This window comes from Vicugna pacos, chromosome 16 (genome assembly GCF_048564905.1).
Source record: "Vicugna pacos chromosome 16, VicPac4, whole genome shotgun sequence".
Taxonomy (NCBI): domain Eukaryota; kingdom Metazoa; phylum Chordata; class Mammalia; order Artiodactyla; family Camelidae; genus Vicugna; species Vicugna pacos.
This window is the reverse complement of record NC_133002.1, coordinates 6,742,397-6,756,828: the sequence shown is the minus strand read 5'-3', so window position 1 is coordinate 6,756,828 and position 14,432 is coordinate 6,742,397. Positions and strand designations below refer to the sequence as shown.

The 14,432-nt window shown below is 37.7% G+C and overlaps 1 protein-coding gene across 1 annotated transcript; it reads left to right on the top strand.

Annotated features, from left to right (window-relative positions):
- LOC102533319 (ribonuclease SLFN12) lies at positions 1-14,432 on the top strand. The gene is given in 9 exon segments (XM_072940110.1): positions 1-352; positions 882-1,019; positions 9,961-10,035; positions 11,131-11,281; positions 11,283-11,665; positions 11,667-11,740; positions 11,743-11,853; positions 11,856-12,197; positions 14,371-14,432. Coding segments are annotated over 6 exon segments (1,098 nt in total). The 5' UTR covers positions 1-352; positions 882-1,019; positions 9,961-10,035; positions 11,131-11,155.

Below are 14,432 nucleotides of genomic sequence, written 5' to 3'. Positions count from 1 at the left end.
AAGGACTGAGACCCGGGTCCCGCGAGCGAGCGCACAGACCCGGACTGTAACGCGAACCTCGCCTGTTTTTGTTTTGTTTTCTTTAAATGAGCTCCGTTCTTTCAGTCTCACCGTGCAGAATATAGAAAATACAGATAACCAAATATGAAAGGAGAAATCTCCCGCCACGACGAAGAGATACTCACGTGGCTGTTCAATGTCCTGTCGTCTCACTAGCAAAGTTTCAGGAGGGGCGGGGTGGCGTCGCCATTCTCCGGAGGCGCGGTCTTTCCGCCCCTTCATCCGCTCGCCTCGCAACTGGAGAGCTCGCGCTCCTGTAAGGAATCCTGCGGCCCCGAAGCAGCGCGCCTGGGTAAGTTTGTACCCCTCCATAGCCAAATATTCGAATCCTAGCTACTTACTCTCTTTAAGTCTAGTCTGCTGGCTCCCTGACGAGGTGAGACGCAGCCAGCACAACCCCACCCCTCCTATCTCCTGGGGAGGACCCCCACCCCACCGCTGTTCTCTCCAATCTGGGAATTTTGGAATCATGACTGTTGTCTTCGTAGCAACATCTACCAGAAAGCTAGGGGCTGTTAAGGACTTGGGACCCGAGCACTTGGGAGCTTGAGGTCAGAGCACGACGTCTTCTTCCCCTTCATGGGCTAGAAAAACGCCTTAAAGAGCCTGGGGAGCCAAGTTGCAGTTTGACAGAGGCTGTGTGGGCCGGGGGAGAGGAATAGCAGAGTGCTGTAGGTAGGGACAGTCGGGCAAGTGCAGGTCTCCAGAGCTCCTTGGGGGTGCTCTGCGCTCCTGGGGTCTGAAGTAAAGGGAGTTAGGGAATAGGTTCTGTAGGTAAAATGTGGCTGATCAGTCACTGATGAACTGTCTTCTCATTCCAGAAAGAGAAACCAAGCACAGTAATGCCCTGCAGATATTTCTCATCTAAAAGTGGTGGTGGTGAGAACCATACCCGCCTAAACTAAATACAAATTGCTGTAGGAGGAGGGCAAAGAAGCGCCATGGATTTTATTCCTGAGGTACTTCCTGTCTCACTTTTCTGTGCAGTTCCCACCAACCTGCACTGTAGAATAACTGAAGAGATGTGACTGTCATCCTCTTTTCCATTAAAAATAGCTAACAACACAGCCTAAATCCCCAATCCAGGTTGGACAGAATTTTCTCCACAGTCAAAAGTATAAAAGATGTCAAAGGAAACAACTAACCTGTAAACCTAGATCCAAGTTTCAGGTGAGGTCAATGATTTTAAAGCCCTAGGACGTAGGCTCCAGTCCCCAGCATAGCTTTTAAGGATTATGTTCCAGATGTATGCCTGAAGGTAGTGGTTTTGAACCATAGAAAGTTCTACATAGCTACAGTGTTGGACTGACATGGCTAGGATCCCATGCTAACCCCAAAGTTCTGTGTCCTCTATAAGGTGGCTCAACTACAGCTCCTATGAATTCCAGGTTGCCCAGCAGTATGGGAAGGCATCCTTCTTAAGCACTTCAGGTGTCAGATGTTCATATGGTGGGTCAACCAGAAGGATTCAGAGGGTGTTGTAAGGTAGGTTGAGAGGAAAGTTGAGAGGATTCTAGATACAGAAGCTGCAAGAAGAAATGGGAAGCAGGGACTTCTTGGCAGGGTTTGTATTACCAGAAGATAGTAGGACTAGGGCTGTGTTCCTGGGCAAAATGGAACTGTCTCTCCTGCAGCCCTTCAGGATAGAGTGGAGAGTCTTTTCTGTCACGTCGGCAGGAAAGATGCACCTGTTTGAGGCAGCCCTCGTGTCTAAGAAATATGAAGAAACTGGGTCTAAAGAACACTAGTTGTGCTATAATATTGTGGAGAAAGTGTAGCATGACTACATATCTCCCTCTGCTTTTTTTCCTTAACTGTGCAATATTAAGACTTTTACTAAGTTTTAAATTTAAATGACCTTGCTTACTTTGTTTCATTGTTGTTTATCTACCAGGAGTAGAGACTTACTCTGTTAGTTTCTCTTTGGCGGGGACCTCCTCAGGGTCATGTTCAAAAGCCTTCTTCTAGGGACCCAGGCCCAGGAGGCCTATTTGAATGAATGATTAGGTCCTTATATCTCTTGGTAAGACAGCTTCCTTCTGGCTTAGCTCTGAGTTTTGGGGCAATCCTGGGGAAATAGTGCTGCCTTCTAATAGACTTGAAACCATAGCTTTCTCCCCTCCCCACAAAAGGTGCAGGTCACAGTCCTGTAATCCTCCCTAAGATAAAGTTGCTAGAGAAAAATCAGATACAATTCTTCAGCAAACCATTTGACAATATATATATATCTAGATCCTTAGATATTTCATCACTGGGTCTGGTAAATTCAACTTTTAGAAACCTCTTTGTGTCTGTATACACTTATATAAACATATAATTTTAGCTTATTTATGTACCCAAGACCAAGTATAACCTCATGTTTTTAGCTTCAACCTTTATTTCCGCAGATCTAAACTCTTTCTTCACTTACATGATTTTTCCCCTATAAGGGTCCATTCCTACTACAGGAAAGAAGCTTGTTTTGGCCTCCATTCCCCATCCCCAAAAGTCTTTACGTATGTTTGATTCATATTTATATGGAGAGTTGAAGTACTTTGCCAGGGGACTCTTAGACAAAGTGCAAATTAGGAGATGTGATTAGCATATCCAAGTCTCAGTATAATGATTCAAGATCCTAGTATAGTTATATTGAACAATTAAAAGCAACTTCAATTCCCAGCTGTAGGGGGATAATTAAATAATGGTATGGTAATACTCTATATGAAATTATGAAGCAGTTAATAAGGTTTTTAAAGAATAGCTAATCATTATTTTATAAAATGATTATTTATAAATAGTATTACATGGAAAAGCAAGACTCAAAACTGTTTGTGTAGTTTAATATGAACCAGACCATGACAGACTTTTCCACTAAAAAAAACAAAACAAAACTTGTCATGTTAGGTAAATGTTAAAAGAATAGAAAAACAGCTTACATCTCCAACTTAGGAAGCTACTATAACCTTGACACGAACATCTCTCAACAATAATATTAAAAAGGACAATTATGAGACAGTCTCACTCATGATCATAAATGTAAAACCTTAAGCAAATATTATAAATCAAATTCAATATTAAGAAATAATAACAGGAGTGATATCAGCAAAATGGTGGATGTTTCCCCATGGAAACATAAAAAACAACCAGAAGCTGGATGAACCAATAGTCAGAGGTTTAAGGCAACTAAATAAACCTATCAAGAAAATGTCACATTCAAAACTATGGGAAATTTCATGACGTTTTTGCTTGCCCTCACCTCAACCTCCCCCCAGCAAGGCAAGGTCTTTGGAGGAGGTAGCAGCCCAGTTCCCACTTCACTCCTTTGAAATGGAGGTGCCAGAACAGGCCTTATTTGCAGTGTTCTAAACTGTCTGGGGGCTACCTGAGGTCTCTGTATCACCTAACTCAGATCTCAGGTGGGGAAAAGTGGCAGCCACTGCTCATGAATGCTTCAAGGAGACTGTAGACTTGCAGATGCCTGGGATAAAAGATTACAGTTGGAGACATACCATAACCATCTAAAGCCTGGAGGAGGAGCGAGGTGAGATTTTCAAAACAACTATATAGAGAGAAATTGAGTAAGGCACAGGCAGGACTTATGTTCTTCAGAAAAGACCTGAGAAGACCTTAAGCTTTCATGTGAGGCTGATTCACTATGCACAGACCATCCTCAGCTAATCAGTGAAGGACTTCCCTAGCACAGAGCCAGTCTGCAAAGACTGAGAGAGGTGGCTGTTTTCTCAGATGCCTGATTTTTGACAAAAACTTGCAAGGCGTACAAAAAAACAGGAAAACATGGCCCATGCAAAATAAAAATAACTAAAATGGCAGAACCTTTCCCTGAGGAAACCCAGATATTATATATACTAGATGATGGCTTTAAAACAACTGTTTTAAGTCTGCTCAAAGAGCTAAAGGAATAAATGGACAAAGAACTAAATAAATCAGGAAAATAATATGTAAGCAAAATATCAACAAGCATAATAGAAATTATACAAAGAAAACAAATTCTAGAGCTGAAAAATACAATAACTGAAATGGAAAAAATAACAGAGAGGAGTTCAACAGCAGATTTGAGAAGGCATAGGAAAAAAATCAGTGAACTTGAAATTATCCAGACTGAAGAGCAGAAAGAAAAGAATGAATAAAAGCAAACAAAGCCTTGGGGGTTTGTGGGACACTATCAGATGGACCAATATAGACATTACATGAGTCCAGAAGTAGAAGGGGGATTATTTGAAGAAATAATGGCTGAAAACTTCCTAAACTGGATGAAATATGTGACTCTATAGATCAATAATCTCCCAAGCAGAATAAACCCAAAGAGATCCACACCAAGACACATTATAATCAAACTATCAAAAGCCAGAGGCAAAGTGAATGTAGAAAGCAGCAAGAGAGAAGCAACTCATCACTTACAAGGGATCTTCAAGAAGATTAACAGCCAGTTTCTTGGCAGAAACCTTGGAGGTGGGAAGGCAGTGGGATGAAATAGTTACAATGTTAAAAGGAAGAGGAAACCTGTCAACTGAAAATTCTATTATCTGTCAAAACTGTCTTTCAAAAATAAAGGAGAAATTAAGATACTCCCAGACAAAAGCTGAGGGAGTTTATGGCCACTACAGGAAATGCTGAAGGGAATTCTTCAAGTTGAAATGAAAGGATTTTAGTAAATCTAATAACTGTCTTTGGTAAAGGAAAATACACAAATACCAAAGTATTTTTGTGATTTTGGTTTGTAGCTCTATTTTTAAATTTTCTACAGGATTTAAAAGAAAGATGCATAAAATTACAAATCTATTTTAATGGTACATAGTATATAAAGATATAATTTGTGACATCAATAACATAAAGTGAGGGAAGGATGAGTTGTAAAGAAGTAGAGCTTTTTTTTATGTGATTGAAGTTAAGTTGGTATGAATTTAAGACATGCTGTCATAATTTTAAGATGTCATATGTAATTCCTGTAGTAAACACACCCAAAACTCTATAGAATACACACAAAAGAAAATGAGAAGGGGACTAAAACATGTCACTACAAAAATCAATTAAATTCATTAAGATAGACTGTATTCTGGGCCATAAAGCACATCTTTACAAATATAAAAGAAGATAAATCATACAATGTCTGCTCAGACCACAGTGGAATTAAGCTATAAATAAATAATAGAAAGATAACTAGGAAATCCCAAAATCTGTGGAATTTAAATACTATCAAAGATATGCATGAGTGAAAGAAGAAATCTCAAGAGAAATTAAAAATTATTTTGATTTAAATGAAAAGGAAATGACAATTTATCAAAATTTGTGGGATGCAGTGAAAACAATGCTTAGAGAGAAATTTAAAGCATTGAATGTATATATTAAAAAGGAAAAAATATCTAAAATCAGTAATCTAAGTTCCCATGGAAGGAAACTAGGGCAAAAAAGAGCAAATTATATCCAAAGTAAGCAGAAGAAACAAAGAATAATAATTAGAACTGAAATCAGTGAAATTGAAAATAGGAAATCAATAGAGAAAAGCACAAAACCGAAAGCTGAAAAGATCAATGTAATTGATAAGCCTCTAGCCAGGCTAAGAAAGAAAAGAAAAAGGACACAAATTACTAATATCAGAAATGAAAGAGGGGACATCACTACAGATCCCATGGACATTAAAAACATAATCAAGAAGTACTGTAAACAAATATATGCCCACACATTTGATAACGTAGATGAAATGGACCAATTCCTTGAAAGACACAGTCTGTCAAAATTCACATGAAAAGAAATAGGCAACCTAAATAGGCCTAAACCTACTAAAGGAATTGAATAAACAATTAATAACCTTCCAAAAGAGAAAGCACCAACCCAGATGGGTTCATTGATGAATTCTACCAGATATTAAGGAAGAAATTATGCTAATTTTCTACAATCTCCTTCAGAGGATAGCAGCAGAGGGAATATTTCCTAATTCATTCTGTGAAGCCAGCATTACTCTAATGCCAAAACCAGAAAATGACATTACAAGAAGATTAAACTACAGATCAATATCTCTTATGCAAAAGATGCAAAAATCTTCAACAAAATTTCAGAAAGTTGAATCAAAAATGTATAAAAAGAATTATTCACACCATAACCAAGTGGTATTTATGACAGGTGTGTAAGGCCAGTTCAACAATTGAAAATTGATCCATGTAACCCATTACATCAATAGGCTAACAAAGAAAAATCACATAGTCATGTCAATAGATGAAGGAAAAGCATTTACCAAATTCTAAAACCCATTTATGATAAAAGAAAAAACTTTCTGCAAGTTCAGGATAGAGGGGCACTTCCTAAACTTGATAAAGAATATCTCCAAAAAACCTACAGCAAACATCATCTTAATGGCGACAAACTTGAAACTGTCCCACTAATATTAAGTTGAGGTCAAGATATCCATCCCCTCTCACGTCTTCTTTTCAACATTATATTGGAAGTCCTTGCTAAAATAATGCAACAAGAAAAGAGAATAAAGGTATACAGATTGGTAAGCAAGAAATAAAACTGTATTTGTTCACAGATGACACAATCATCTATGTAGAAAATTAAAAGAATCAACAATAAAACAAACAAAAAGCTCCTGGAACTGTAAATAATTATAGCAAGGTTTCAGGATACAAGATTAATATACAAAAGCTAATCATTTTCCCATATACCAGCAATGAACAAGTGAGATTTGCAATTAAAAACAAAATACTGTTTATATTAGCACCACCCAAAATGAAATATTTAAGTATAAATCTAACAAATATGTAAAAGATACATACAAGGAAAACCACACAACACTGATGAAAGAAATCAAAGTAGAGCTAAATAAATGGAGTGATTTCCATATTTGTGACTAACTTAATATTGTCAAGATGTCAGTTCTTCTCAACTTGAGCTATAGATTCAATGCAATCCCAGTCAAAATCCCAGCAAGATATTTTATGCATATCAACAAAATGATTCCATAGTTAAATGGAGAGGAAACCAAAATAATGAACACAATTGAATGAGAAGAACAAAGTTGGAGGACTAACATTCCCCAACTTCTAGAAAGTATTTTAGCTTCAATAAAGCTACCCTGAGTAGGGCAGCATGATACTACTGGAAGAGTAGAAATAAATCAATGGAACAGAACAGAGAGCCCAAAAATAGACCCACATAATTGTGGTTAGCCGATCTTTGACAAATGAGCAAAGGCAATTCAATGGAGCTAAGATAGTCTTTTCAACAAATCCTGCTGGAACTACTGGATGTCCACATGGAAAAAAAAAATCTAGGCACAGACTTTACTCACTACACAAAAATTAACTCAAAATGGATCACAGACATAAATGTAAAATTCAAAACTATAAAACTCCCACAAAATAATGCAGGAGAAAACCTCAGTGACTTTGGGTATGGCAGTGACTTTTTCAGTACAGCACCAAGGGCTTGGTCCATGAACTAAAGAATTGATAAGCTGGACTTTGTTAAAATTTGAAACTTCTGCTCTGAAAAGAAAATGTCAAGAGAATGAGAAGACAAGGCATAGACTAGGAGAAGATATTTGCAAAAGATATATCTGATGAAGTATTGTTATCCAAAATTACAAAAAAAAAAAACCCTCATAAAACTCAACAATAAGAAAACAAACAACTCTATTTTAAAAAGAGCTAAAAAAAAATCTTAACAAACATTCACCCAAGAAGATATGCAAAAGACCTATATGCCAGAACTATAAAATATTGATAAAGGAAATTGAAGATGATTCAAAGAAATGGAAAGATATCCCATGCTCTTGGATTGGAAGAATTAATAATGTTAAAATGGCCCTATGACCCAGAGCCATCTACAGATTTAATGTGATCCTTATGAAAATAACTGTGACATTTTTCACAGAACTATAACAAATAATCCTAAAATTTACATGACATCATAAAAGACCCAGAACTGCCAAATCAATCCTGAGGGAAAAGAACGAAGTCAAGAAATCATCAGGGAAATTAGAAAATATATTGAGACAAATGAAAATAAAAACACAACATAATAAAATGTAAGGGGTGCAACACAAGCACACTAATGGGGAAGTTTATAGTGGTAAATGCCTACATTAAAAAAGAAAAAAGATCTCAAATCAACAACCTAATTTTATACCTTGAACTAGAAAAAGAAGAACAAGCAAAATTCAAAATTAGCAGAAGGAAGGAGATAATAAAGAGTGGAGCAGAATAAATGACATAGAGACTAGAAAAACAATAGGAAAAAAATCAGAGACTACATTTTTTTAAATCAAAATTGACAAACCTTTACCTATATTGATGAAGGAAAAAAACCTAAAATAAAAAATGAAAGAAGGGACATGAATACCAATTTTATAAAAATAAAAGGGATTATAAGAGAGTACTATGAACCATGGTACACCAGCAAATTGGATAACCTAGATTAAATGGACAAATTCCTACAAACACACAACCTACCAAGACTGAATTAGGAAGAAATGGAAAATCTGAATCAACCTATAACTAGTAAGGAGATTGAATCAAAAACCTTCTAACAAAGAAAAGCACTGACCAGATGACTTCAATGGTGAGTTCTACCCAGAGTATTTTTTGTGGGGCTCCTGCCAGTGTAGACAATTTAAGTCAACTAAAGTTAGCACATTAGCATCATTCTGGCAATCCAGTCTCTATCCTGTGAAAGAAATACTGTTCCAGCTTGTCAGGTGATCCACTTGACAAGTGTCTTAGTTTGTTCATGCTGTTATAATAAAATATCATAGACTGGCTGGCTTATAAATGACAGTTTATTTCTTACAGTTATGGAGGCTGGAAAATCCAGATTAAGGTGCCAGTGGATTTGGTATCTGGTGAGGTCCTCTTCTCAGTTCATAGATGACTGTCTTTTTTCTGCCCTCACATTGTGGAAGGGTTCAGGCAGCTCTCCAGGGACTCTTTTTATAAGGATACTAATCCTATTTATGATGGCTCCATCCTCAGGGCCTAATCACCTCCCAAAGGCCCTACCTCCAAACACCATCACATTGGGGATTAGGTTGCAACATATGAATTTTTGGGAGTACACAAACATTCAATTTATAGCACCAGGCTATTCTCTTGGAACTAGGATCCAGCCATGAGGTCCCAGGACACCTTGCTGGCATGGTCCCAGGGTTCCTTGGATAGAGGGCCATTGAGCACTATAATTGGAAGAAATGGGGACCTGGACCCAAACAGTGTTGTCCAGGCTTGGGCACCCTTCCAGGACGACACTTCTGGCCCTGGCTGGTCTCAGGCACTGGCAGGACTCAGAAAATTTCATGGAAGACATTCCAGAGCATGAAGAGTGCTCTGTACCCTCTGAGGTTCGGAGTCCACAGCAGGAAGCAGGCCCCAGACCTTTCCTCCTGGTGTCCTAAATGATTAGGAGCCCCCACCTGATTTCTTATAGTTTGAAAACAACCACTCTGGACACTTCAGTGCTCTGTTTATAAAATTTCTTTAGATCCATGGTGAGATTAGTACCCAGCATGGATACAAAGTTCTGTGGGAGACCCAAGGAGAGCACAGACCTGGGACTTCTAGGAAGGATAAGAAGACATTTCGGGTGACAGAAGTGGAGGAGGGCAAAGGCACAGAGGCCCTAAGTCACATGAGGAGTGGTGACTACTCTGGGGCATTTGGAATGGTGACATTTACCGAACACTTAGTCTAGGCCCTGTAATTTGCAAAGCGTTATGTGGAATGTCTGTTGCTGTTTTCCCTCTGTACGCCATGGTCATGATTGATATGTGGATTTTCTTTGTTTAACCCCAAATGTCCAAATGGTCTGGAGCCCCAAAGTTATTATTGCTGTCGTAGTCAGCTCTGGCTGCTATTATAAAAATACCATAGACTGGGTGGCTTATAAGCAACAGAAATTTATTTCTTACAGTTCTGGAGGCTGGGAAGTCCAAGATCAAGGTGCCAGTGTGGTCAGGTGCCAGTAAAGGTCCTCTTCTGGTTGCAGGCAAGTGGCTTTTCATTGTATCTTCAAATGATGGAGAGCAGGGAGAAGCAAGCTCTCTTGAGATTCTTATAAGGTCGCTAATCTTATTCATGAGTGCTTGACTCTTATGACCTCATCTAATCCTTATTACCTCCCAAAGGCCCCACTTCCTAATACCATCACATAGGAGCGGAGGGTTTCAACATATGAACTTTGGAGGGACACATTCAATCTGTAACAGGTGTTTACATATGGTCAGAAGTTTATAGAGACGGAAGTGGTATCCACAGCCTACAGCTGAGCCTCTGCAGGATACTGGTCCAGCTGTGGACAGAAATGTTCAGATCCCTTAATGTCTTTTCCTAGTGTCATGATTACTACCTGTGATGGACTCTACTCTCAGTTGTCTCTAGGCCTCTAGGCAAAGCTGTAATCCCAGTTGACCTTCAAGGGACAGTTAATGGATTAAGGATACTTATACTAAAGCAGATGTTTTTGTATATAAGAATTTTACCTCATTGAAAATCTGTGGATGTCTGATAGAAAAAGGGTACAGTGACTTGGCCCACCTTGCTTAAGATCAATGGCCAAAATTTATGAATCTACTTCATCCTTGCTAAAAGGAAAACTTATTAAAATGGCATATTGCTAGATGTCTTTAGACTTCAACTGATAATTTTCCCGAAGGAGTCCCAATAAAAGAAGATAATTAAGATAAAGTTGAAATTAAAAAAAATGTAACATATAAAACTCCCCTATATAATAGATAGACTCCCTTCAGGGCCTTATTTAAGGAAAGAAGAAGGAAACAAGTTATGTGGTATTAGGAATTAGAAAGGAAATGTAAACACAAGTAAAAACAAGATTAAAACCATTAGAAGAGGATCATATAAAACTATGGCAAAAAAATGGAAAACTTCACAGGAATAGAAATGATTATAGTCTTAACTCAAAATAGGTCCCTAAAAGCTACTTTACATCTGTATCCTTACCATGGGATCCAGTGGAATATAGGATAAAGCAAAATAAAGGATTTTGTTGAGTTTGCCTCACAATAGAGAATTTGTGGTCTCTCCTGCTCAGGTCCTGTTTTAAATGCCTCTGTCTGTTTTACAGAAAAGGACTTCTGCTTGGAAATTGAATGACTCCTGGGAAAATGACCATCTGTGTTGTTTCGGACACTGACTCTAATGAGCTGGTTCTATCTGTGGGAAATGTCACTTTTGGGGAGAAGAACATAAAGAAAATGAAAGATAGTCAACTGAGAAAAAAAGCAGAATGAAAACATCTCATGATCTGTGATTGCTTTGCTGAATTCTAGATGGGCAGAGAGTAAGGCTAAAATTGAGAATGAAAACTGTAGTTATAAAAAAGATGGAATAGGATTATATTTGAAACATTCTTTTACCAATATTGTCTCATTTGTTCACAAATACTTAGCCTTTATGCAGTGAGACAAACATTTTCTGATTGTTGTCAAATTGTGGAATCCAGAAATCTTTGATTTGAGGATTGCTTCCTTGAGCTCCAATTTGTGCAAAAGAGATATAACATCTGTAAATATCATGAGTGCTACTGCTGCACTGGAATTCCTCAAGACAAGCATGAAACTGCAAAGGGATTAACACATAACCTTCAGAGATGTTCTGTTTTGGTGAGCAAGAAGAAAGTAACATGAAGGCCTTGGCTGCTGACTTTTTTAATAGGATGCAACTCAGGTACAGAGAAACCTCATCTTTACTGAATCCACAGATGTTGAAATCAAAGACTTCTCAAGAGAAAAGTTGTTACATTGCATTAAAGAGATTCTCCCTCAGTATGTTTCTGCATTTGCAAATACTTGAGGGGGTATTTCTTTATTGGTTTAAATGAAGAAAAACAAGAAGTAATTGGCTTTAAAGCAGAGAAGACTGACCTTGACAAATTAGAAAGAGAAATAGAAAAATGCATTAATAAGTTGCTTGTCTATCACTACTGTAGAGAGAAGAAGATAAATTATTCGTGCAAATTACTTGAAGTAAATGATGAGGGCAGTCTTTGTGGATATGTATGTGCACTCAAAATAGAGCAATTCTACTGTGCAGTGTTTGTTAGAGATCTGGATTCCTAGTGTGTGAAAGACAGTCAAGTGATGCAGCTGAGCGTGGAGGAATGGGTCCAATTAATGCTGGATGCTGAACCTAGTGAGAAACAGGGATTAGAAGCAAGGGTACCTATGGCTGGGGTGGCAAGGTTTTTTTTCCCTCTGGGATTTGGGGCAAGATCAATCAATCTTCCTCAAATTTCAACACCTAGTTTACTAACCTCTGTTGGATGGTTTATTTATTTATTTTTCAGTTTTCAGTTTTATTAGGTAGAATTGTGTTTTTTGGCCAATATTTTATAATAACTTTATGTATTTATTTTTGGAATTGTTACAATTGACTGTACATATACAACATATTGCATATAGATACATATACACAATATACTGCATATTTTTAAAAATCTACATATATATATTATTCATTGTTTCTAAGAACGTTTAGAGCTTTAGCTTTTTTAACTTACATAGTTATCAAAGGAATAAAGCCAACCACAAAATAAGAATTCAAAAATATACATACACCTGGCTATTAACAGCAACATTATTTATAATTGTCAAGATATGGAAGCATCGTAAGTGCACATCAATAGATGAATGGATAAAGAAGATGCAGCATATATATGTAATGGAATACAACTCACCCATAAGAAAGAAGACTATTTTGCCATTTGCAGCCCTTCATCCACTTTTTTTTTCCAGTTCAAAAGCCAGAATTTAATAACTGGCACAAACATTTCCAATGCATCAAAAAGAACAAAATACCTAGAAATAAACTTAACCCAGAAGGTTACATATACTCTGAAAACTAAAACATTGACGAGGGAAATTGAAGATGATACAAAGAAATAGAAACATATCTTGTGCCCTTGGATTGGAAGAATCAACATGATCAAAATGGCTGTACTACCCAAAGCAATCTGCAGATCCATGCAACCCCTGTCAAAGTACTCACAACGTTTTTCACAGAACTAGAACAAACAATTCCAAAATTAGATGGAACCATAAAAGACCCCAAACTGCCAAAGCGATATTTTGTAGGTTTTTTTATTCCTTTTTGTTCTCTTTTCTTATGGTTTGATGACTACAGAAGTTCACTGTTGCTACATACTTCGAAGGTAGCAACATACAGAAAGCACACTATCTCCTCTTGGTAGCACTTCCCGGAATGAAAATCGAATTCACCCTGTTTTCCTTCCCTACTACCTCTACTCACCTTCAGGGAAAGCCTGGGCAATCCTCCCTTTTCCTCCTGAGCTCAGTTTCAGTAACTGACCATTTCTCTCTCGGGAACACTTGCCTCTTTTATTGTCTTGTTCCTTCATCTTTCTTTACACTTTTCCATTAATTTCCCTTAAAACCTCTTCCCTCTATTTGTAAAAGTAAGAATTTGGAAAGTCAGCAGCAGAGATGTTCCCCTCCAGGTAATTTAATTCTGGCTTCTTCGGACTTAGTGTGTGTGTGTTCATATCTCCTTCTTTTTAAATCAGCTCTATCTTGAAACTTGTCATCGAAGCATATTCTGGCATTCAGGGGACCACTTTGGTGTTTTATTATTGAATATGTCAAGACCTAATTTTTGAGATTTTGATTAGACTTTTTGTGGTGTAATAGGAACTCCTTTACTTGGAAGAAAGAGAATCCCAACTCAATTTAGTTTAAACAAAAAGGGAAGTACATCATGTCACTGGGAAGTCTAGATTTAGACCCAGCTTCACATGCGGCTATATTCAGTTTTTGAAGAAAGGCCATCAGTACTCAGCATCTCTGATTTATCTGTTTTTGTTCTTCTTGCTTATGGGCAACATTTTGTTTTCTGCTATATAGACACCATTACCTTAAATATTCTTGTTCAGTCTTCTGGTGCATATTTGCAAGAGTTTCTCTTTGGTGCACACTTAGGAGTGGAATTGCTGGGTCAGGAGGTATTTGAATATTCAAACAATAAGGTGATGCCAAATTGTTTTCCGAAGTAGATGAGTCACTTTACTTTATATGGATTTTCAGCCTAAGTGCACATTATCTTGGTAGTCAAAGATCTTTACACCTTGAAACCAGTTTAAAATTTTGTGGGAAAGGTAGCACCACCTTTATGGACTGAATGTGTCCCCCTCCCAAATTCATATGTTAAAATCCTACTCCCCAGAAAGGTGGTATCAAGGTGGAGCCTTTGGTAGGTGATTAGGTCATGAGGGTGGAGCCCCCATGAAGGGATTAGTGCCCTTTTATAAAAGAGACCCCAGAGAGCTCCCTCACCCCTTCTGCTATGTGAGGCCACAGCAAGAAGATGGGCATCTATGAAATGAACCAGGAAGAGGTCCTCACTAGACACTGA